Source organism: Planococcus citri, chromosome 2 (assembly GCF_950023065.1).
Source record: "Planococcus citri chromosome 2, ihPlaCitr1.1, whole genome shotgun sequence".
Classification (NCBI taxonomy): domain Eukaryota; kingdom Metazoa; phylum Arthropoda; class Insecta; order Hemiptera; family Pseudococcidae; genus Planococcus; species Planococcus citri.
This window is the reverse complement of record NC_088678.1, coordinates 1,292,826-1,312,689: the sequence shown is the minus strand read 5'-3', so window position 1 is coordinate 1,312,689 and position 19,864 is coordinate 1,292,826. Positions and strand designations below refer to the sequence as shown.

Below are 19,864 nucleotides of genomic sequence, written 5' to 3'. Positions count from 1 at the left end.
CTCTTGGGTTATTAGTTTTTTTCAACTTATTCAATCATTTCGCAGTTGAACAAATTTCACCAAAAAGAGCTTAACTGAGTAAAAAAACTATATTTTGAGGAAACCATGGTCGAAAATTCGGCACAACTTGTTTTTTTAATTTTAGGGTGAATTGATTCTTCAAGTATACCAATCAATTGATGTACGAAATATTATGTACTCTTGTAAGAAGGGTACCTAAACCTATCTCAACTCGCATAAAATTTTTGAATCGAACAAAGCTATGACTGAAAGAAGTGCAAAAATATATCACAAACCAAAATTTCAGGTGCCAAAATGCTTCTTTCGATTTTTGGTGAATTTTCAAAAATTAAAATTGTCGCATTTCAGAAATTACATAATTATATATTTTTTGATGTTTTTCAAAACACAAAGAGCCTTTCAGGATAAGATATAATTACAGTGAAATCCGCACTTTCTCCTATTTTTAAGAAACTTACCCAAATGTTAGTTTTGATGTAAAACTATTACAAACAACTTTCGAGTCGACGCTCCCCCACCGCCACAACTTGAAAAATGCGCCCATATGTGCTCAAATTCGTATCGAGAGTGAACGCAACCTGAGAGATGAGCTTTAAAAAAATGAAAATTTGGCGGCCACTTGTCCACGCTTTCCTTATATTTGGCTATGAAATCCAGCTGTACATAAACACTCATTCGGAATTTATTTTCGTTTCACCGAAAAGTAAACAATTACGGCCACAATTTTCATACATACGCAGCTCAAGCACTCAAGCTAATTTTCTAATGGGTTTCTCTTTCCTCAACTTACATTTTTGTATAGATACCGAGCCGCAACAAATGAATTAGTACGGTTTGAAAACACGCCAAACTTATTTTTGCAGATGGAAATCATCTTTAGACCTGAGGCACAAGTACTTAATATTCGCCTAATACAAATGTAAATTCAGAAATTAGGAAAATATACGAGTATCTCGAAGAATTTTGACGAATTGAAATGAGCCTCTGCAATTGGGATCTAAGTGTAATTCTATTTACAGGTGGGTATGTCAAATGAATGGGAAATGATTCATGTATTCCATCTCATCGTTATCTATTCAGTATTCATATAAAAATCTTTGTAGGTATTGTGATTACTGTTCTATAAAGTCAACCATTTGCTGTAAATTTGAACCGTAGGTTTCATTCGTATTGCTGTCTTGCAAAATGATCGCTTTGTAACTCCCAAATGTTCGTCTGTAGGAAAGGACAATAAAACCATTCGTTGTGGACATCTTGATATTCGCGATCCTCGTCATCCTAATCAGGCTTGGATAATTCCGGATGATCTTGGTGAAAGCATCGAAGTATGTATATTTACATACGATTAGGTCTAGGTACCGTACCTAGACCTACGAGGGGATACCAACACGTTTGTCTGTAGCTCACAAATGACTGATTTTTCTACAGACTCCCATCATATCGCCAGAGCCTCCGAAAACCATTTCATATCATATTACTGCTGAACGACTGCTGTTATACCCTAAGTTACGTCGTTTGGCCATCTCAAATAACAATTTCATGCACAGGTCCGGCTGTGATCGACAAATCTACGCTAACGTATTCAAAAACTTGACCTCGTTAGAAGTTTTGGAATTCTATTCTTCAGATTTAGAAGATGATTGCGTTATAGCATTGCCAAAAAATCTCAAAAAGATTGATCTCACTAACAATGGCTACACGCAAGTGGATCTGCACTGGTGTCCACAATTAGAAGAGATCAATCTCGAGTATAACTTTTTTATGAGTAGCATGCCTAAACTTTATGATCCACTTCCCCCCTTGAAGAAGTTGAGTTTGACAGCAAATATAATGGAAAATATGACGATTCTTGATATAGCTCCATTATGCAACTTGACAACGTTAGAAATGAATGAGGTTCCCGGTTTTCATTCGAACTCTTATGGAGAAGTCGTCATTACAATTAAAACCCATGATTATTATTGCTTATGTGATATGTTTACAAATTGGGCGAAAGAATATAATATTTCAGGAGTATCGCTCGATTGTAACCGAACTGATGATCTCGAAGGTACCTACATAGATAGATAAGTATAGTTTCCATCTACAACTGATTTGTTTAATGTATTTCACCATACTTCGAACGTTTATCAGTATTGCTCCAGGAAACGCCAACTGCTCGCATACGAATAAAACTTTCGAAGAGGCTAAAAAAATGCGCCAAGAACGATGCACTCTTAAACAGAGTTCAGCAATACCATCAACTTCTAATGTAATCAAAATTGCGTTCCTCGTCTTACTCGCTTTGTTGCTGATAGCTTCGCTTTTGTACATGTTTAGTCGTCTGGTTTTGAGGAAAAAACCAGCTGGTGAGTTTTAATTCAATGTAAACCAAATTAGGTGTAAGATGTAGGTAAAGGTAACTACAGATTAAAATTAGGTAATTTTTTCATTTTGAGCACCTTGTCTTTATTTGATTCAAATCTTCAAGATGAATATATGGTCAATGAAGAAGGTGAAGGCGAAGAAGAACTATTGGATGAACCATCTGATCTACCTGAGTGAACTGATTCGAGGTACGCGGGGCAAGAAGACGAATCAGCGGATGAACCATCTTTCTATACGAAGAACAAATTCGAAGTACCTATGCGGGTTAAAAACAACAGTAGAAATTGGATAAAAATGGACTTTAAAAAAAAGCAAAGACGTATCCAAGAGCCTGCTGATGTTTTCGAATTGCTTAAAGCTTTGAAAGAAATTTGAGTTTGAGGTGCCATTCGGAGAAAAGAAAGAAATAATTTATTTACCCACCCAAGCAGAAAAATATAATTGTGCTTTTGGCTAGAAATTTTTGGTGTTTGTTAAGTACAATTTTCATTTATTTTTTTGCGTTTTGCCAGACATGAATTTCTAATTGATTTCTACCTGATTGTAAAAAAAAAACAAAAAAAAAACAGTAGGCAAAGACATTTTGATTTTGACGAAGTGTAAAAGAACTGAGACGAAGATAAATGTTCAATACATATAGTTGCTTACTTATTGTAAAGCCTCAATTTTTAATGGTAGGTACCTAATAATTTAAAAAAAGTAAAATTAATCATGTTAAGGGGGTGCTCTACCTTTTGTTTGTTTACTTTTTAGCATACCCGCAGGCAGAGATTAGATATTTTTCAAACGCATTTTTTTATTAGTTGGAGAGAATGAAAGTGAATAATTATGAGTGAAAACGTTATTACTGTATTGAAACGATATAATAAAACTTTGAAACAAGCTAAACGATTAAAATATAATGAATTCAGACGATTCTCTATATTCGAGCATTCATTGTCAGTCATCAGACACTTGACACATGATTATTCTGAAACTACTGAACAGAATTTGATGAAATTTGAATATGTTGTGCAGAAACGAATTCCCGACAACTTGACGTTGCCCTTTTTTTGATTAATTTTGTTAAATCAAAGTTATAGCCATTTGAAATTTTCAAATGGCAATATCTCCAAAAATACAAAGAAATTTGAAAAAAGGGCAACGTCAACCTCTCTGGACCATTTTTATGCACAATATATCCAAATTTCATCAAATTCTCTTCAGTAGTTTCAGAATTATGGTGTGATGACTGACAATGAATATTTTAGGTGGTTAGTACCTCGAAATTCAAGGAATGCCAATTCAAAAATAAATTTTCAAAGAATAATTTGCAACAAAATTATAGGAACAAAAAAAAATTGGAAAAAATAAAAATATTCAATTTTCAAAAAAAGGCGTAACATTGAGCGGTTTTTGATGGGTTTTTGGTGGAATATCGAAGTAGTATAAGTGATATTATTGGCTATAAAAAGAATTGGCGTTCCTTCAAACTAGTACATCGTGATTAATGAGATAGACATTGATAAACATTCATCTGGAGTCCAAGTTACAAAATTCAGATTCGAATTATCTCGTGTGCCTCAAGTTTATATTTCATTTCCATCACATCAATCAGTATCGATAATTTTGTTTTAGCGTTTCGTGCTCTTGGTGCTGCATAAATTACTCACGTATGTACTATGTAGTATGTACCCATCATTTTCGTAGATTGTGTAGGCCTATATCAAGTCTTTTTTTGATAGAATTTTTGATTTTGAATAGGTAAGTAGTTCTTTGCCAGTAATTAGGTAAGTACTTTTTCACCAATTTCTTATGAATCCAGAATCGTATTCAACAAATCGTACGAATGGCCTGCGATTAGTGTAAACGTCAATTGCAAATCTAGAATCATTATAATTTTTGTTCTAAAATCATAAATAAGGTACGAGTTTTCAAAAGGAAAAATTTATGACCTCTTGCGGTATTTTGCTTTGAACTAGCTGACCGAATCATTGATTTTATCATCATTTGATTTTGATACAGAAAATCTCTCATATTATAGCACAATACATAATGGTTTTTTTGCATTTTATTTCTTTCAGAGTTGCCTTATTGTGTCACCTGTAGGTACAATCGACCACAAGAAAATGGCGAGATATTCCATCGCTGTACTAATAATATTGATTGCATTTCTCACGCATTCCCTTGGTAGGTAGATCAAAACGTTAATGCATATTAATGTGTTGAAATTTCTCAATGGGTATTTGCTTGAGATTTTTTCAAATCTTATTTTTCGAATTCCCTGTGCATATGTATTTAGAGTGGGCGGGGGCAAGGGTACGTGGTGGGGCAAAACGCGAGAGTAGGCCTACTATACGCTCTTATGTTTCATAGATCATTTAATGCCTGAAAAAAATAATTGTTTCAATTTTAAGAAAAAATTGTCATTTTTCATCATCGCCAAGGATGATGATGAATTGATGATGAATGCATGACATCCCTTACATCTTCATAACCTAAAATATGATTTTTATAGGTGTGCATGTTTCATACAAAAATGAATCTTCTGTGGTATTTCACTTAAGAGAAAACATCACTCTGAGCTGTACTGGAGAAGATGAAGTCGTATGGAGAGTTCGGAGCATATCCACAGTAAGCTCCCAGTTACTTTTACATATAGGTACCTCACTTTAATCAAACGTATAAGAGCACGCAAACGTATCTAATGCTTATTATTTTTGTGAATTCAGAATTATAGTGTAAAGGTGGAGACCCCTTACAGGAAAATAATTGAAATAAGAAATGCCACAGTTGAAAACATTGGATTTTACGATTGTTATTCAAAGGGGAATCAGGATGACTTGATGAGGCTTGGGCTGGTGCCTCGTAAGGCAACCGAATTACATATCATTATCTATTTTATTTTCTACCTTTTTAGTCTACATTCCAATCACCAAAAAGTGTCCAGTTGGCTCGCGTGATTTTTGGAAGTTTTGAAAAAATGACTCGCGACTCATTCAACTAGTTAAATTCTCAAGAAGAAATCAAAAATTTCTATCGAAAATTTTCTCGAGCAGTTTCTACAAAATTCTAGCTGAAGTACCCAAACATAAGTATTCGAAGTGATGAAAGTGTCTATAGAAGTAACCCGTAAACATTTATTTGCATTAGAGCCACTTTGAAAATAAAGAGAGTTTTAAAGCTCCACCTTCACATTGTGCAACTGTAAAAATCTAAAATGGGTGCGTCTTTTCTGATATTATAGACCCATACCTATCTACATAGCAAAAGTAAACTTAATTTTTTGAGTCGCAAAAATGCGAGCCAGATTCGATTTCTAGAGCACTTTTTGCAGTTGGACTGTACACTATACTTTTTACGAAAAGGAAATGATTTCTCATTTAGTTTTAGCTTTGGTTGAAGAAACTCATCAGTAAGCCTATACTGAATGTCACCAATGATTTTTTTTCAGATGTATACGCGTACTTAGAGATGGGGTATAAAATCCATGGGGAATCACAACGTCCCGTCGTGATTCCTCCGTGATCAATGATGAATCAATTAAAATTCAGCATACATTACAAGATTCTTATTTGATGTACCTACTACCTAGTACCTACCTACCTAACCTAACTACCTAAAATTCAAACTTTTTGAAAATCTGTTATAAATCTGAAAAATAGAATTTTGCTTAACATACACGATGTTACGGTGTTATTCTAATTTGTATTTTGATTTCATGTAGGTATGCATGCCTATTCAATCTTTAACAATGATACCTATTCGTTGAAAAATTGTCTTCGATTTTTTGACTAAAACCAATTTATACAAATGAAAATAACGGTTCAAAACCATTTCAAATTGATTTAGGTGGTCGAAAATAAGATGAATAATACATATGTATACTATACCAACGATTAATTCAGATCGATTCAACGAATTTTGATTTTTTTTTTTTGCTTTTTTGAGCCCAAAATGTACTTTAGCAATTTAGCATCTCATATTCAGGCTGGTGATACATTTTTCCATGCTATTTTTTTCTTGAAAAGGAGATTATTTAGAAAAATTCTGGCGCAGAAACGAAGAACTTTCATAAATTACATTTTTTTTCATTTTTTTGATTGTTTTTCAACTTGGGGAGGCCACCGGCACCATTCTTTTTACGGATCTTAGGAGAAAAATAAAAAATAGGGAATTATTTTTTCACCCGAGATAACAACTTTGGATGGTGGATGAGGAAAATTCCAGCAACGTTTCAAATAACGCGACTAAAAAAGTAACAAAAACGTTCGATTGGATAGCAAAATAGCACTTTTAATGATGCTTTTCACCAGCAAAATATACATAAAAAAGAATTACAGTAGCAATATGATGGATTTTGAATACCTAATAAAACTAAACGTAAAAAAAAGTACATACAACAATACGCCGCTTATCGACAGGCGAACGTCCTACACTATTTTTTCCAACAATACATAAATTATTCAGTAGGGGCTGCATCGGGTTTGTCCGCAGGAGGTACTTCACTTCCATTCGCAGGAGCTGTATTAGGTTCGGAAGGTGTTTCAGGAGGAGCTAAATATAAAAACAGAAGAATAATTAGGACACTAGTTTACTCGTAAAAGAGGAACAAAGAGGTTTTGCGCGATCACGAAGTTTGATTGAATCGTAATCTAAAAAAAAAAATCACAAAAAACTGAACCAGAAGGGTTTTGGCAGAGCTGATTTTTGAAATAAAAGAAGAAAAACTCGGATCGAAATTTTTCTAGCCTCTAAAATATATTCGTGAGCTTTTAATGTACAACTATTAGTAGAACAATTATTCAGAAATATCAGTATTTTTTGGAAGGGAAATGAACCCTTAGAATAGGAAGTCTTGAAAAAAAAGAAATCTCCGATCAATTTTTGCCAAAAACGGTTTAGATTATAATTCACTCATAAACGATTGAGAATTATCGCGTAGTACTAGAACTTACGTTGCTGCGGATTAGGTTCCGGCACAGCTTCCGTTGGTGGTATATTGCCTGACGGACTACGTCGATCCATAACTTGGGGATGGGGAACCATATTCGGAGCCTGCGTATAAGCACCTTCTTCGGGAGGCATTCCCGGCTAAATAAACATAAGTAAAAAACAAACACGTGTAGTAAATTGTATAAATATACAAAGCAGTGGCAGCATAAGGAAGCAGCAAATGATTTATCAACTCTCTTTTTAAATGTTGAATTTGCTGAATTGATTTGAGACCAAGTATTTGGTAAAAACGTGAGAAATAAACGTAAAATATATACCTGAGGAGCGGCAGAATGTTCCATTCCAGATGGAGACATATGAGGCGGATAATGAGCATGAGGTCTAGCCGGCGCCATATGACCAGGAGCGTTATACGGAGGATAGGGATTTTGATAATACGCATGAGGCGGATATTGAGGATACGGGGGTTGAGGATAATTATACGGATGCGGAGGTCTCGGAGGGAGCGGCTGTGTCGCGCCTGGATACTGATACGGTGCCGGATATCCAGCTTGAGATTGAGGGGGCGGTGGCGGCGGTCCAGCCATAGGCGGATGCGGATGAATGGCTGACGGGTGTATCGGCTGCGGAGGAGGAGTTTGACCGGTTGGGTGCATCGGAGGCACTGCTGGCTGCACGGCTGGCATTTGACCGTGTACCGGACCATGCGGATGACTAGCGTACGGTGGACCGCTATGTCCAGTTGGCGAATAAGAATGTCCGGTTTGGGGTGGCATCGGACCCGGAGACGGCGCTTGCGGGTGGAATGCCGGTTGAGGAGGATACGGATGCGTCATAGGTGGTGGCGGTGCGGCCACAGTTGGAACAGCAGCCGGAGGCTCGATTTTGGGTGTCGTTTGTAATGGAGTGGTTTCTGGCGGGGTGACTGTTTCTGTAGTCATCGAAGGAGGTTCGGTTTCCGGTACGGCCGGCTTGATGTCTTTATTTTCAGGCGCCATAGGTGGCGGCGTCGGGGCCGGCGTTGATGCCGCCGAATTTGTATTAGCCTGCAAAAAACGAACCATCGATGTAATCACGAATACAGAAACGGCGAATTTGAAATAAATTATCGTCGTACTCGATCATCCAACGATGCCGGAGGTGGCGGAGTAGGTACCGGAGTTTCGACCGGAGCAGATTCCACAGCAGCTCCGCCGCCTGCGCCGTTCGTAGTGACAGTCGTTTGAACTGTAGGAGCACTGGCCACAGTCTGAGGAGGAAGTCTTTCGTCATTGCTTGTTACCGACGATGGAGGAGTCGGAGGCAACGGATTTTGTTCTCGAGTGCGATCGCGACGTAATACTTCCAATTGCTGTTGGACCATTTTTTCAAACATTTCTTCGTCGATGTGTTTCTCGCAGTGCTAATTAAGTATATAAGAAAAAAAAATGGAAATTATCAAATTCAAATATTTGAAAGACATGAAAAAAGTACATAAATTACGGAAGTATAGAAATTACTTTTTTCAATTCGCCGTTGAAAGTTTCGCTACTTTCGATGAATTTTCTTTTCTTCACTTCAAACTTGTCCTCGATCATGAGCAATTCTCCTTCCAACTTTTTCTACACAGACACATTTAAATTACTAACATTTCCAAAGGTTCAGGATTAATCACAATATGAGCACATACCAAATGCATGGTCAAGCTTTGGACTTGACGTTTCAAAACCTGCATACGGGTCGTAGTCACCACCGATCGTACATCCGGTACCACGGAATCCGAAAATATTTCACTAATCAAACGATGATTACGCATATATCTTGCATACGCTACGTGCTTGGCGCTCAAACCGTCGTCCATATCTGAAAATAGAAAATTTAGAGATAAGTAAACTCGCTACACAAAAGTTGAAGAAATACGACATCCAACAGTACAGCAGAGTAAAGACAGGCAAGGAGACCTCTCGAGATGCCCCCTCCGATTTGAAGGAGGCCGCGACCTTCGGAAGGAGCATGATCTGAAACCACCATAAGCGAAATTTCAGCTGCTCAAATTGAGTTTTCGATTTTTTGGAGAATATTTGAAAGGTCAAAATTGACAATTTTTGCTTTTGACGATTTGTTTTTTTTTTTCGAGTATTTGTTGGATAAAAAATGTAAATTTAGTTTCATCGCAAATTTTCATGATTCGTACCTTAATAAATATTTTTTTGAAAAAAAAAATAGAATTTTGAATTTTCAAGAATTTGCTCAAATTTAGATGGGGAGGGGGGTTCACACCATCCTCTTTCCAGAAATTACGTTCCCCTTCAAATCAAAGCCGGGCAGCTCACGACGTTTCTTTGTGAGAAATAATTCATTATTTCATCTTTCCAGAATGTTACTTTAGAACAAAATTCAAAGCAACAAAATATTTCATATTCACCTTCCTCATCCTCGGCTGGCTGAATGTCGATTCTACGATCCACCGCTGATTGCTTTCCACTCGAGGATGAACGATCGTGACCGTCTTTTTCATCAGATACTTGAGCTAAAAAACAGTTTAGGTAAATTTTCAATGCTAAACTTTGAACCAAAAAATATAATGCGTACAAAAACGTTGACCGAAATCACAAATACGTACAATCTTTCGATTTGCCTTTCGTTTTAGTCGCTAAATATGCTAAATATGCGGGCGAATTTTCATAAATTTTCATCTTCTTTTCATATTCCAACTAGAAAAAGAAACACCGATTCAATAGTAAAAAAAAAAGAGAGAGAAACAGCAGCAGACTATACGAAAAACTACCTTTTCAGCTTCGTATTCTTCGCAATATTCAGTTTTAACTTCTTCAGGCAATTCTCTCCACATCTGACCGATAACGCGACCAATTTCCCAAATTTTTTTATCCGGATTTTCGGTTTTCACCTGATCCCACATTTTACGACTGTATCGCATGTAAGGCATAAGTGGTTTTTCCGGCGGTTTCGGAGGTTTTGGACCCCTGCTGTCATTCTAAAAAAAGCACACATATTTCATTATTATTACAATTTTCCAAGAATAATAATCACATCTGGTTGAACATCGCTATTAAAATGTTATTTACCGCATTTCGATTAATTTTCTGCGGATGGAATGAAGGATTACCATGAGGATTGATCACAAATGGATTTTGATTCGCTGATTCTCTCTGTAAGAATGAAACATTTCAAATTATTCGTCTAGCAGTAAGATATTTTTTGTGTAATTTTTCATCGGTAACAAAAGTGAATCTTGATTCGGACTCGTACGTCGTACATATAAACTCACTCACCGATGATCCTGATCCTGCTCCACCACTCGCACGCAGACGTTCTGAAAAATATGAATAATTGTTGAAAAATTACATGAAAATAATATTCTTAACACATTGAGACAGTATAACAAATTAGTTCAAGTACATAAATGAAAAGCACAAAAGCACCGTGAACAGATACTTACGTGGAGAATTAGGTACTTTCTAACCAAAACACCACAATTATTAATAAGTAATGTAAGACATTAAACTAGTTTTCATGTACGAATGCAACTAATCATGTGAAATAAAAGCTGGAAAATAAAACATGCTTTTTGACATGAATAATTACGAGTAAAATATCTCGAAGCAATAAAGGAACGATTTAAGCACCCATGAAGCCGGCGAACGAAGCACGATTGAAACCAAGTTCGAGTGTACAAAAATTTATAACTTGTCGTCCGATGCATAACACAACAAAAACACCTTATTCCAAATTATTAATACGATTTTTCGATTCAAAACACCTATTCAAAGATATTTCAGTGTGATTATTAATCGAATGAAGATTACACGAATACATACATCATACTGCATTGACGATGTATGTATTTGAAAACCAATTCCAAATACTCATGCATTTTTTAGAAGACTGATTTCAAGCATTATTATTCAAAACACTTACAAACGTCAAAGCGAAATATGTATTATGGTTGAGATGCGACACTATAGTAAAATAATACACAATACTGTATCTATCGAAGTTAAACTTTTCAATTTGTAAGTGCTTTTGCAATAATATAGGCTATCATTAGTGGTATGAATTAATTACGCCCTTCAACCAACAGCGTGAAAAGTGCAAACTAAAAAGTAGCTCACCTTTCAAAATGTTGAACGATGGAGAAGGGCCCGCATAATGCGTTTCTAAAAAATTGCAAAATTCAAATCACAAAATAAAACAAAACTCAAGCATAAGCGAGTAACATTCTCAAGCATAAATATCATCAATTTATAAGTATCAAAGAGCTTTTCTTCGAAAATTTTTCAAATTGCCGCATATAAACTACTGCAAAAAAAAATCGACATTTTTTTAGATGTTTTGAGCTAAACTGAATTATAACACAATCGATTACACATAACCAATAATCAAACTAACGAAATTTACTAATTCGTTTCGGATTCTCCATGATTACGCCAATATTTAGCAAGCGTTAATAACAATTCAAAATAATACACAAAATTTCAACAAAAAAAAATGTACATAGATGTTTGTGAATTCACTCACGATTCGATGGTCCTGGTGAAGGAGTTATCTGCCGATAGTTTTGAGGTAAAGCCATCTTCTGCAAAAACAATGTTTTTCGGTTAGACGATTATCACAAAATACAAGTCAAACAGAATTAACTAATGCAAGATTTGGTCGTTTTCGGAGCAGTTAAATATGTCAAGTACAGCAAAACACCGAAGATGATACGTTTATATGGAATATCTTAGGGTATACTTGCCGGTATTAAAATTTGATGACTGAAAGTGATCGCAGCTAGAAATGGAAATCCAAACTACCTGAGTAACAATAGAACGAATTACTTCAATATTCACTAATTAATTCGTTAAAAACTGTCGCTTTTCTATCAATTTATGAACAAAAAAGCTTGAGAAAATTGATTACAGCTCCTCCATTTTTTTAAAACTTTGAAAAATCAACAACAACAACAACAAAATAGATTACCAAATTCGATCCACGATTATAACTTTGCTTATTGTTGACTTTGTATTCACCTTAAAGTAGAATTTGCTTTTTCTATTTTTCAACTCATTGAAGTATCGTAGTCTTCCAATGCCTTCAAAAGTGCAATTGATGCTGTCGTAATATTAACAATGGTATGCCAACAATAATAAACTTTCAAAATAAAAATTCAAAAATTTTTGTAAAATTTTCCGAAAAGTGAAAAGTTGAAAAGTTTTCCATTTCTTTGCAAGTTTCATAATTTTAAATCAAAAGTTTGTTCTCATTCAAAGTAATTTGATACTGTACACGAAGAGGAACAACATAAACCAATAACCGTAACTCATCGATCATTACAAGTAAGATTCTTCGATGATTTCAGTGATTCAATGTTATCAATATTATCATACTTTCGTTTCATAATTTTCTAAATTAGCACTTTTTTTTTAAAGAAAATCATGGACGTTGAAAACATCCAATCGTTGGATCTGCTCGAACAGCGACTCACTCGCTTAGAACAGAAGATGCTGGGTAAAGGTAGCATAAACGATGTCGATATAACCAAAGTGAAACCTGTAACGAATGTCCTGCACGAAGTTGATACAGTTTTGATATCTAGTATCTCCGGCAGGGAAAAAATTAACACGTTATTGAAAAAGGTCGACGTATTACACCAGTTATTAGATCCATCGTATCTAGATTCCTTCAATAACGTAGATGCTAAAATAGAAGCGGTTCTGGAATCGGAGAAAGACATCTACAACTACGTAAACCAACTAGATCGTCTGGAAGCTGCTTATTCGATTTTAAACGATGAAACCATCGAACAACTACCTAATTTATCCGATAGAATTAATAATTTGATTTCTAATGTATTGAAAAACAAAGAACAATGTGATAAGCAAACTGCAGAACTAATTGAAATTTCAAATAGCTATAAGAACTGCGTGATCCAGATTTCTGCGTTGCTGGTGCAAATGGATTCATTCATTACTCAGTTGGAAATCAATTCTCAGCCAAAGACTCCTACAGATTAAAGCTTCCTTATAATGCAAATGTATTTGTGTACGATTCGTATAGGTAATTAGTGGATTTGTTGGTTTGTTTTATAAAGAATTTTTCAGTGCATTTTTATTTTGTAAAACACATTTCGATGTTGTCAATGCGGGTATTAAGTTGGAGTTTTGAGTTATCAATTTTGTTAACTAATGATTAATAATCGTAATAATATTTTTAATTTTTACTCCATTTCAATAAAATATTTTCAATTTTTCAAGACTTTTTTTCTTTCAAAGCATTGACGTATTGGGATATTGGGATTTGTCTCTTATGAGTGTGGATGGAAAGGAGTTTTCAAGGTGTTTTTTTTGGAACGGTTGTACTTTGAATCATAATTAAAGTAAATATGCTAACCATGGAACAGTCAGGCACCGTTCTTCAACTTCGAGAGTTCGTGCTCAAATAATATTGTAATTAATTCCCTTCATTACGTATCTTTTTATAAGGTAGGTAAATTTGAAAATTCAAGTTTGTCATCGAAATAAAATTAAAACTCGAGAAAAATAGGAAGGGAATTGAAAAAAATATAATTTTCAAAGCTTTCGGTTTGGATTTCCAAGCCCAAGAAGGGCATTAGAAATTACCAAAATAGCTTTTCAAGTGGTATGAATGAATAATGTTGCTCTAAAATCCTAAAATCTAACGTATACGTCACTGCTTTAAAAAAAATTTAGCTAATCAAATATACATATAACCGGAAAATAATTAAGTAGTTATAATTTGTTTTTCTTTTTGTAACTTATTACTTTTTTTCAAATTTGGATTTTTTATGCATCTAGGTATACTTGAAGAATTACCAACGGCGATGGCATCGAATTGAATCGTAAATTATTATTCCCTTTCCGGTATCAGTTTCGCCAGTTTTCAAGATTTCGCGAATAAGTGGTGCACTGCGAGAAAATCCGCCGAAATGCGCAATGTTAAGGGCACCGCCCATCCATTTCGAACTTGCAGCTTATCCTTTCTAATCTGTCGATATTTTGGTCGGGAGAAAAAAGGAGGAAGAATTCGTTACATTTTATTATGTTTAGGTATACTAACGAAAAATGTATCTACAATCCGCATCTAGACTCATTTTACTCATCAATTTATTTTGTAAAAATTATGCCATTTTACAGGGACTGGATATGACTTTTTAAAAGTTGGTCCTTTTCGGTGAAGATGATGTTTTGTGGTACACGTGTAATTTCGTAACCTGTGAAGATGTGCCAAATTTCGCTCATAAGTAGGTACGTACTACGTAACGAATATCGTGAAATATTTTCAAACGTTGTTGTTGTTGTACTGAATTTGCAATTTGTGATTGGCCACATGACTTCGGATTGTAATTCGATTGAAATTTGCATCTAGGTGTCTTAGATGAACGGACGATGGAAATACTAACCTGTAAAATGGGCGAAGAAAAGCTAAACCTACCAAGATAGCGAAGATATAAGGGTAACATTTGAAGCTGAAAGTTTCAGTTGAAAGCCCATATAAAGTTTTTTTTCCGAGCACGATCTCTTAAATGAAGGCATTACGCTTGCGTAAACTCGCGTTTTCATTGAGGGAATAGACGTGTCCTTTTCTCGCTAACTAATCAATACGTTGGAAAGCGAATGACGTCAAACGCTTTTCAGGACTTTTTATTGGTCGCGAAACCATCGTACGGTTTGGACGAATTCGCATGAATGAGCGGAAAACGCGTTGCTGCAAAAAAAAGTAGTAAAAAGGGAAGAAGAAGATTGAAATCGTCGCGCGCGGTTGTACACTTCCGTCGTCGTTACAATTTTATACATATTTCGAAAGTTTGTAGCAGCAAAGAGAGAAAAAAAAGAAGACCCGAATCGTGAGTATAGACATTTTCGCGAAATAAGCCATCGCTTGGCTTTTGATCTTGGAGTGTTTGTGAAAAAAAAAAAAACGCGCGTTTGTTGGTGTCGGTTTAGAGACTAGAACGTCGCGCGATTCGCGTAAAAAATGTAGCGCGTGTTGTCGCGCTTTTCCTAACAAAATGGATGACTCGTCGCGTTATTATGTTCATTATCGTTGAAAATTGGCCGTTCAATTTGGTACTGTACAGCTTTGAAAATGATTTGGTGTCGTGTTTCGAGCGAATTATCGTCATCGTTTTATGTTGTAATCTTTTAATACGCGAACGTTCGTCGTTTGCCGTACTAATCCGACGATACAGTATGGAAACCGAAATGCCCGATTTATCGCATCTCACTCCGGAAGAACGTAGGGTCATCGAAAACGTATTGATGAGGCAGAGGCAAGAAGAAGAACAAGAGAGGCTTATAGTCGAGTAAGTTCATCCGCAAATACGAGTTTCGCTTCTCTTTCTCCTTATTATGTATTTGTATTTCTCATTTTTTTCCTCCACTTTTTACATACACGTGTCATCGTATATACCTTTCTACACCATTTTCACCTGTATCGTTTTTTCATAATGTTGGCATAGTTGCAATATAGGTCAATGTTAATCAACGTATTTGATTGTCATCGCATATGTACCATGAACGTCGATCTAATTCCAAAATTTAGCACTAATTATCCGGTGGTCGATATTCCAAGTCACCTACATACGGTACCTAGACCTACAGTGTTATGGGAAGGGGCGGAAGGTGTGATTCGTGTGTGATCATACTACAAGCGTTTTCTTATCTATGAATGTTACGAAACATTCTCGATGTTATCCTTCAATTCTCAAGTACCTATCTAAATACTTACAACGCTAAAAAAAAAATGTAATTTCAAAGTAAGTACGAGTATGTTCTAAACCAAGGGTTTTTTACCCACTCTATCGCCTCCAAAAGTTTGACGAAAATGACTCAGGGAATGAAATTTACCTATTTGAATTTCAAATATGAAGTATATCTCGTGCGCAATGCTCTTAAACGTTCTTCCTGAGCAGTGGTCGAGTGGATTTCTAAATACAGAATCGTCGGTATCGGTCCTCATGGGTTACTGACAATCAGACAGAATAAAATTCCCTTGTCCATATCTTACATTCTTACCCTTGATTTTTATCCATCGATCTGGGTATTTTAGATATACTGACTGCTTAAAGGCTCTACAAGGATTAATAAATAAACTAATAAACCCAATGAGTGAGATCTAGTTGGAATTCTGGAAAAATTTTTTGGTTTCGAAAAAAAAAATGAAAAACTTAATCAGAGTGATTAATGAATAGATAGGTACACATTGTTCCTTTAGAAAATTAATCTTTTCAAAATGATCTCAAAAACAATAAAGAATTGATTTTTTTACTCGCACAATGCTAACCTTTGGAAATTTTTTTGGATGAGATGGGTACTCACGCCCAATTACCTATGTATACAAGTTTCATTCAACCTTTATATGGCGGGTTTAAAACTTACAGGAACGGTTATAGATGAATTTTTCGAGTTCTCAACCCCCCATCCCTCCCTCCCTCCCTCCGGCTTCTTTTCTCCTTCAGTAGATAATACAAAGCAAAGGTGGAAAACAAGAAAATCTAAATGAAAAAAAAATCAATTAAATTCTATCCGTTGTATGCCCAAATAATCTTTTTTTTCAGTGAAAAATAAGAAAAATAAAAAAAGTACATCGAACTACAGCTGTTCACTTCATCTTTGATTTTGGAACTCTTTTTTTCTTCCTAAAATACGAGTATATCACACTTTGTCCAAAATTGAAAAGGTTGTGACGTGTGTTCATTTATCTGTGGAAATATGGAAGATAAGTCGATAAGTTACCAAAATTCCTGACTAGTTTTTAGTGTTCTGTAGGTACATACCAACATTTGACTACTTCAAAATGAAAAATGAATAAAAATTACGTTACTGGCGTTTTGTCTTTCCAAGTAGGTATACTCTCCGCAGTGTGAAATTTTGCTCATGAAAAGAGACAGGGTGGGGCACTTTTGGCGTTTTTGCAACTTTCAAATTGCATAAAAAAAATGGCCAGAGTGACTCTTGTAATTTCTAGAAGTATTTTGGCTTAAAAATTGTTGCTAGAGAGGCTCAATCAATTTATAAACTGATATAAAAAGTCGTTGATTGATTTGTGTGTTTTTTTTTTTTTAGTAAATAGGTATGTGTAGAAGATCCGGTTGTAAATGATAAATTCTTTTCTTGTAAGATGTTCAGAAAATTTACAAATATGCATTTGGGGTGTCTGAGTCAGTTTCAAAAATCTTCAAAATCACTTCTGATTTTATAGGGTTTCTAGAAACAAACTCTGAGAAACGAAAAACATTGATGTAAATATCCAATTCAATAGTGTTTCGCTATGTTTTGATTCGAACGAACTCAATCTTGAAAAATATAAAGAATATGAAAAATAAGTACATCTCCCGTACTCGTCATTCAAAGGAATCACTGAATTAATGCAATCAAATTTGAACAAAATGAGCTACTTAGATAGAAAAATGGTTTCTAAAATGATGGGTTGGTCGAGTTCATTTTAAATTTTTATCAAATTTTTGGAAATTTGAAAAAAGCAAGAAAAAGTATTTAATGAAAAATTGTTGTATTTTACCCCCCCCCCCCCCCAAAAAAAAAAAACTGAAAAAATATCCACTTTTGCCGGCCATTATGCAGCCTCTAGTGAGTTTCAAATTTTCTGTAGAAGCCAATTTTACCTTGTTCTATGGTTATCAAATTGAAAATTCAACGCCAAAAAACATTCATTTCAAAATCTCTCGTAATCTTCAACTTTTCACTTCCACCCACTAATTGAATCTTGAGTGGTTCGGTACCCTACTTAAAAGCATCGAGATGTTCCCTGAAAAAACCAAACATCTCGCTGAAGGCTCCAGAATGGTCAAATGTACGGTTATTTTCGATGGCGAAAGGACGGGGAGGGGTGAAATGACATAATTTACCCACAAAATTGGATAAAGGGAAAAAACTGGATTTTTTCGAAAATGCTTCCCCTTTGAAAGCACATCGCACCTTCGGAGTATAAAGTTACATCTCAAAAAAAACCTGATTTTTGACTTTTTTGCATTTTTGGGGTTTGTAGGTATGACCCCCTGTAACAAAAAATTACACAATGAGTTGGGTTTGGGTACACTACCTAGATCTTGTAAAAACGCCAATGGTATAAGTTACTCAAAATTCCAAACAACTTCGCAAGTTATTTGGAGTTTAAAGGATTTATTTTTTTTTTTAAAAACTCCCTTTTTTTTTAGTAAATTTCATGCATACAAAGTGTTGAAAAACAAATAGTCACAAGAACAGTATTTTTTATTGGTTGATAGCAAAACACAAAAAAATTTTAATGAAATCCCCGTCATAATTAAATTTTAATTTTTTGAGAAAAACTCAAAAACATTCGCATTCTAGAAAAAAACTAATGGCATTATGACGATTGGAATTTTAATTTTTTAAAGTATTCTTATTCTGAATGAAGGTACGATATGCAATCTTTAAAATGAGTTGCTATTCATTCCTCTTATTTAATTATAAGTTGATGAAAATAACGAATCAAGCTTTTAAAAAAAATCACTCTCCTGTAAACTTTCACTTTTTTGAAATGTAACCTTATTACCCCAAAGGTGCGATATCTCCTCTATGACTTTCTACCCATAATAAACATCATGATTTTGCATGCTTTAGCAATGTCATAATACTTAGGAAAGCTCACTCAGAATTTTAGGTGGTAATTTTTGATTATTTTCACCTCTTTTTTATCTTCCTCTTACGTTGTATGTTACTTATTCGAATATTTCAATTAATACAAAACAGTAATGATGTTTTTTATTTTTGCTTTAATTTCATAGGAAAAAACGCGAAGAAATGAAGATCCTGGAAGAAACGATTCAAAAACAAAGAAACGAAATGCACAAAAAAGCCGGCTCAGACATGGAGGCTACTTGTCACATATGCATGAAGACGAAATTCGCCGATGGCATAGGTCACATCTGCAATTACTGCAATATACGTTGTTGTGCCAGATGCGGTGGGAAAGTTACTTTACGCTCAAACAAAGTGAGTACTATATCAATATCAGCCAGTGTTACCTATTTTCTTAAATTTATTGCGGTAGTTTTTATAATTTAATATGATACGAATTACGATTCAAATGATTTCGATGTCTAATCGATTAATATCACGACCACTGAATGCACGCATCATAGTACACATTTTGTCCCAGTATTATTGACTGTGGAACTATTTTAAACATTTGTTACCCAAATACTTACAAACTTTTTTACGAAATAAAATTTGATGACCAAGTGAACCAATGCGACTAATTTCTTTAATTCAACTGCCACAAATCAACAGGTCAGTCACTAGTTTTGGACTTTGGTCCATTCTGGATCTTCGAGCGATTTTTAATTTTCTCCAGAAATTTCAAATTGCTGTGGAAAGGATAAAATTGAACTATATGTGCCGTTCACTTTGATTAGTGTTTATTGGCCTCTCTCAACCGTTGTAGATGGTTACCGCAAAATTCCACAAGTCTGAGCTCAAAAGTGAATTTTCAAAAAAAAATATTTAAATTTCAGAACAACTGAGAAAAAAATTAAATTTTTAAACAAGGTGCATAATTA

At 34.9% G+C, this 19,864-nt stretch overlaps 3 protein-coding genes and 1 long non-coding RNA gene across 14 annotated transcripts in view; 3 read left to right on the top strand and 1 right to left on the bottom strand.

Moving 5' to 3' along the window:
* The first annotated feature begins 4,756 nt into the window (after nucleotides 1–4,756).
* Nucleotides 4,757–5,977, top strand: LOC135833906 (uncharacterized). Its single transcript, XR_010556583.1, has 3 exons — nucleotides 4,757–5,001; nucleotides 5,100–5,235; nucleotides 5,822–5,977. It is a non-coding gene; the product is annotated as an uncharacterized LOC135833906 (long non-coding RNA).
* A 660-nt stretch (nucleotides 5,978–6,637) lies between these two features.
* Bap111 (Brahma associated protein 111kD) lies at nucleotides 6,638–12,255 on the bottom strand. 2 transcript variants are annotated; one of them, XM_065347729.1, is made up of 14 exons: nucleotides 12,062–12,255; nucleotides 11,842–11,899; nucleotides 11,436–11,480; nucleotides 10,596–10,636; nucleotides 10,389–10,472; nucleotides 10,091–10,297; nucleotides 9,926–10,016; nucleotides 9,728–9,832; nucleotides 8,993–9,165; nucleotides 8,823–8,924; nucleotides 8,441–8,725; nucleotides 7,641–8,369; nucleotides 7,326–7,461; nucleotides 6,638–6,924 (listed from the first exon to the last, which is right to left on the bottom strand). In XM_065347729.1, exons 2-14 carry the CDS (start codon nucleotides 11,894–11,896, stop codon nucleotides 6,830–6,832), a joined length of 2,148 nt encoding a protein of 715 aa, XP_065203801.1. In that variant the 5' UTR covers nucleotides 11,897–11,899; nucleotides 12,062–12,255; the 3' UTR covers nucleotides 6,638–6,829. The 2 variants fall into 2 exon arrangements, with proteins under 2 accessions (XP_065203801.1, XP_065203802.1); XM_065347730.1 differs by lacking the exon at nucleotides 11,436–11,480.
* A 210-nt stretch (nucleotides 12,256–12,465) lies between these two features.
* LOC135833905 (nuclease SbcCD subunit C-like) lies at nucleotides 12,466–13,558 on the top strand. Of its 2 annotated transcripts, none has more exons than XM_065347732.1 (2): nucleotides 12,466–12,641; nucleotides 12,719–13,558. In XM_065347732.1, the coding sequence occupies exon 2, from the start codon at nucleotides 12,741–12,743 to the stop codon at nucleotides 13,317–13,319; it is 579 nt and encodes a 192-aa protein (XP_065203804.1). In that variant the 5' UTR covers nucleotides 12,466–12,641; nucleotides 12,719–12,740; the 3' UTR covers nucleotides 13,320–13,558. The 2 variants fall into 2 exon arrangements, with proteins under 2 accessions (XP_065203804.1, XP_065203803.1); XM_065347731.1 differs by having other exon boundaries at nucleotides 12,468–12,641; nucleotides 12,735–13,558.
* A 900-nt stretch (nucleotides 13,559–14,458) lies between these two features.
* Rim (Rab3 interacting molecule) overlaps nucleotides 14,459–19,864 on the top strand; it is a 60,268-nt gene continuing 54,862 nt past the window's right edge. For 5 of the 9 annotated variants that reach the window (XM_065347714.1, XM_065347716.1, XM_065347713.1 and 2 more), the window contains exons 1-3: nucleotides 14,460–14,570; nucleotides 14,692–15,628; nucleotides 19,091–19,298. In XM_065347714.1, coding sequence (XP_065203786.1) covers nucleotides 15,339–15,628; nucleotides 19,091–19,298 — 498 coding nt within the window. In that variant the 5' untranslated portion in view covers nucleotides 14,460–14,570; nucleotides 14,692–15,338. Of the gene's footprint in view, nucleotides 14,571–14,691; nucleotides 15,629–19,090; nucleotides 19,299–19,864 lie in introns of all 9 variants that reach the window. The other 4 variants (XM_065347721.1, XM_065347720.1, XM_065347718.1 and 1 more) reach the window with 3 other exon arrangements.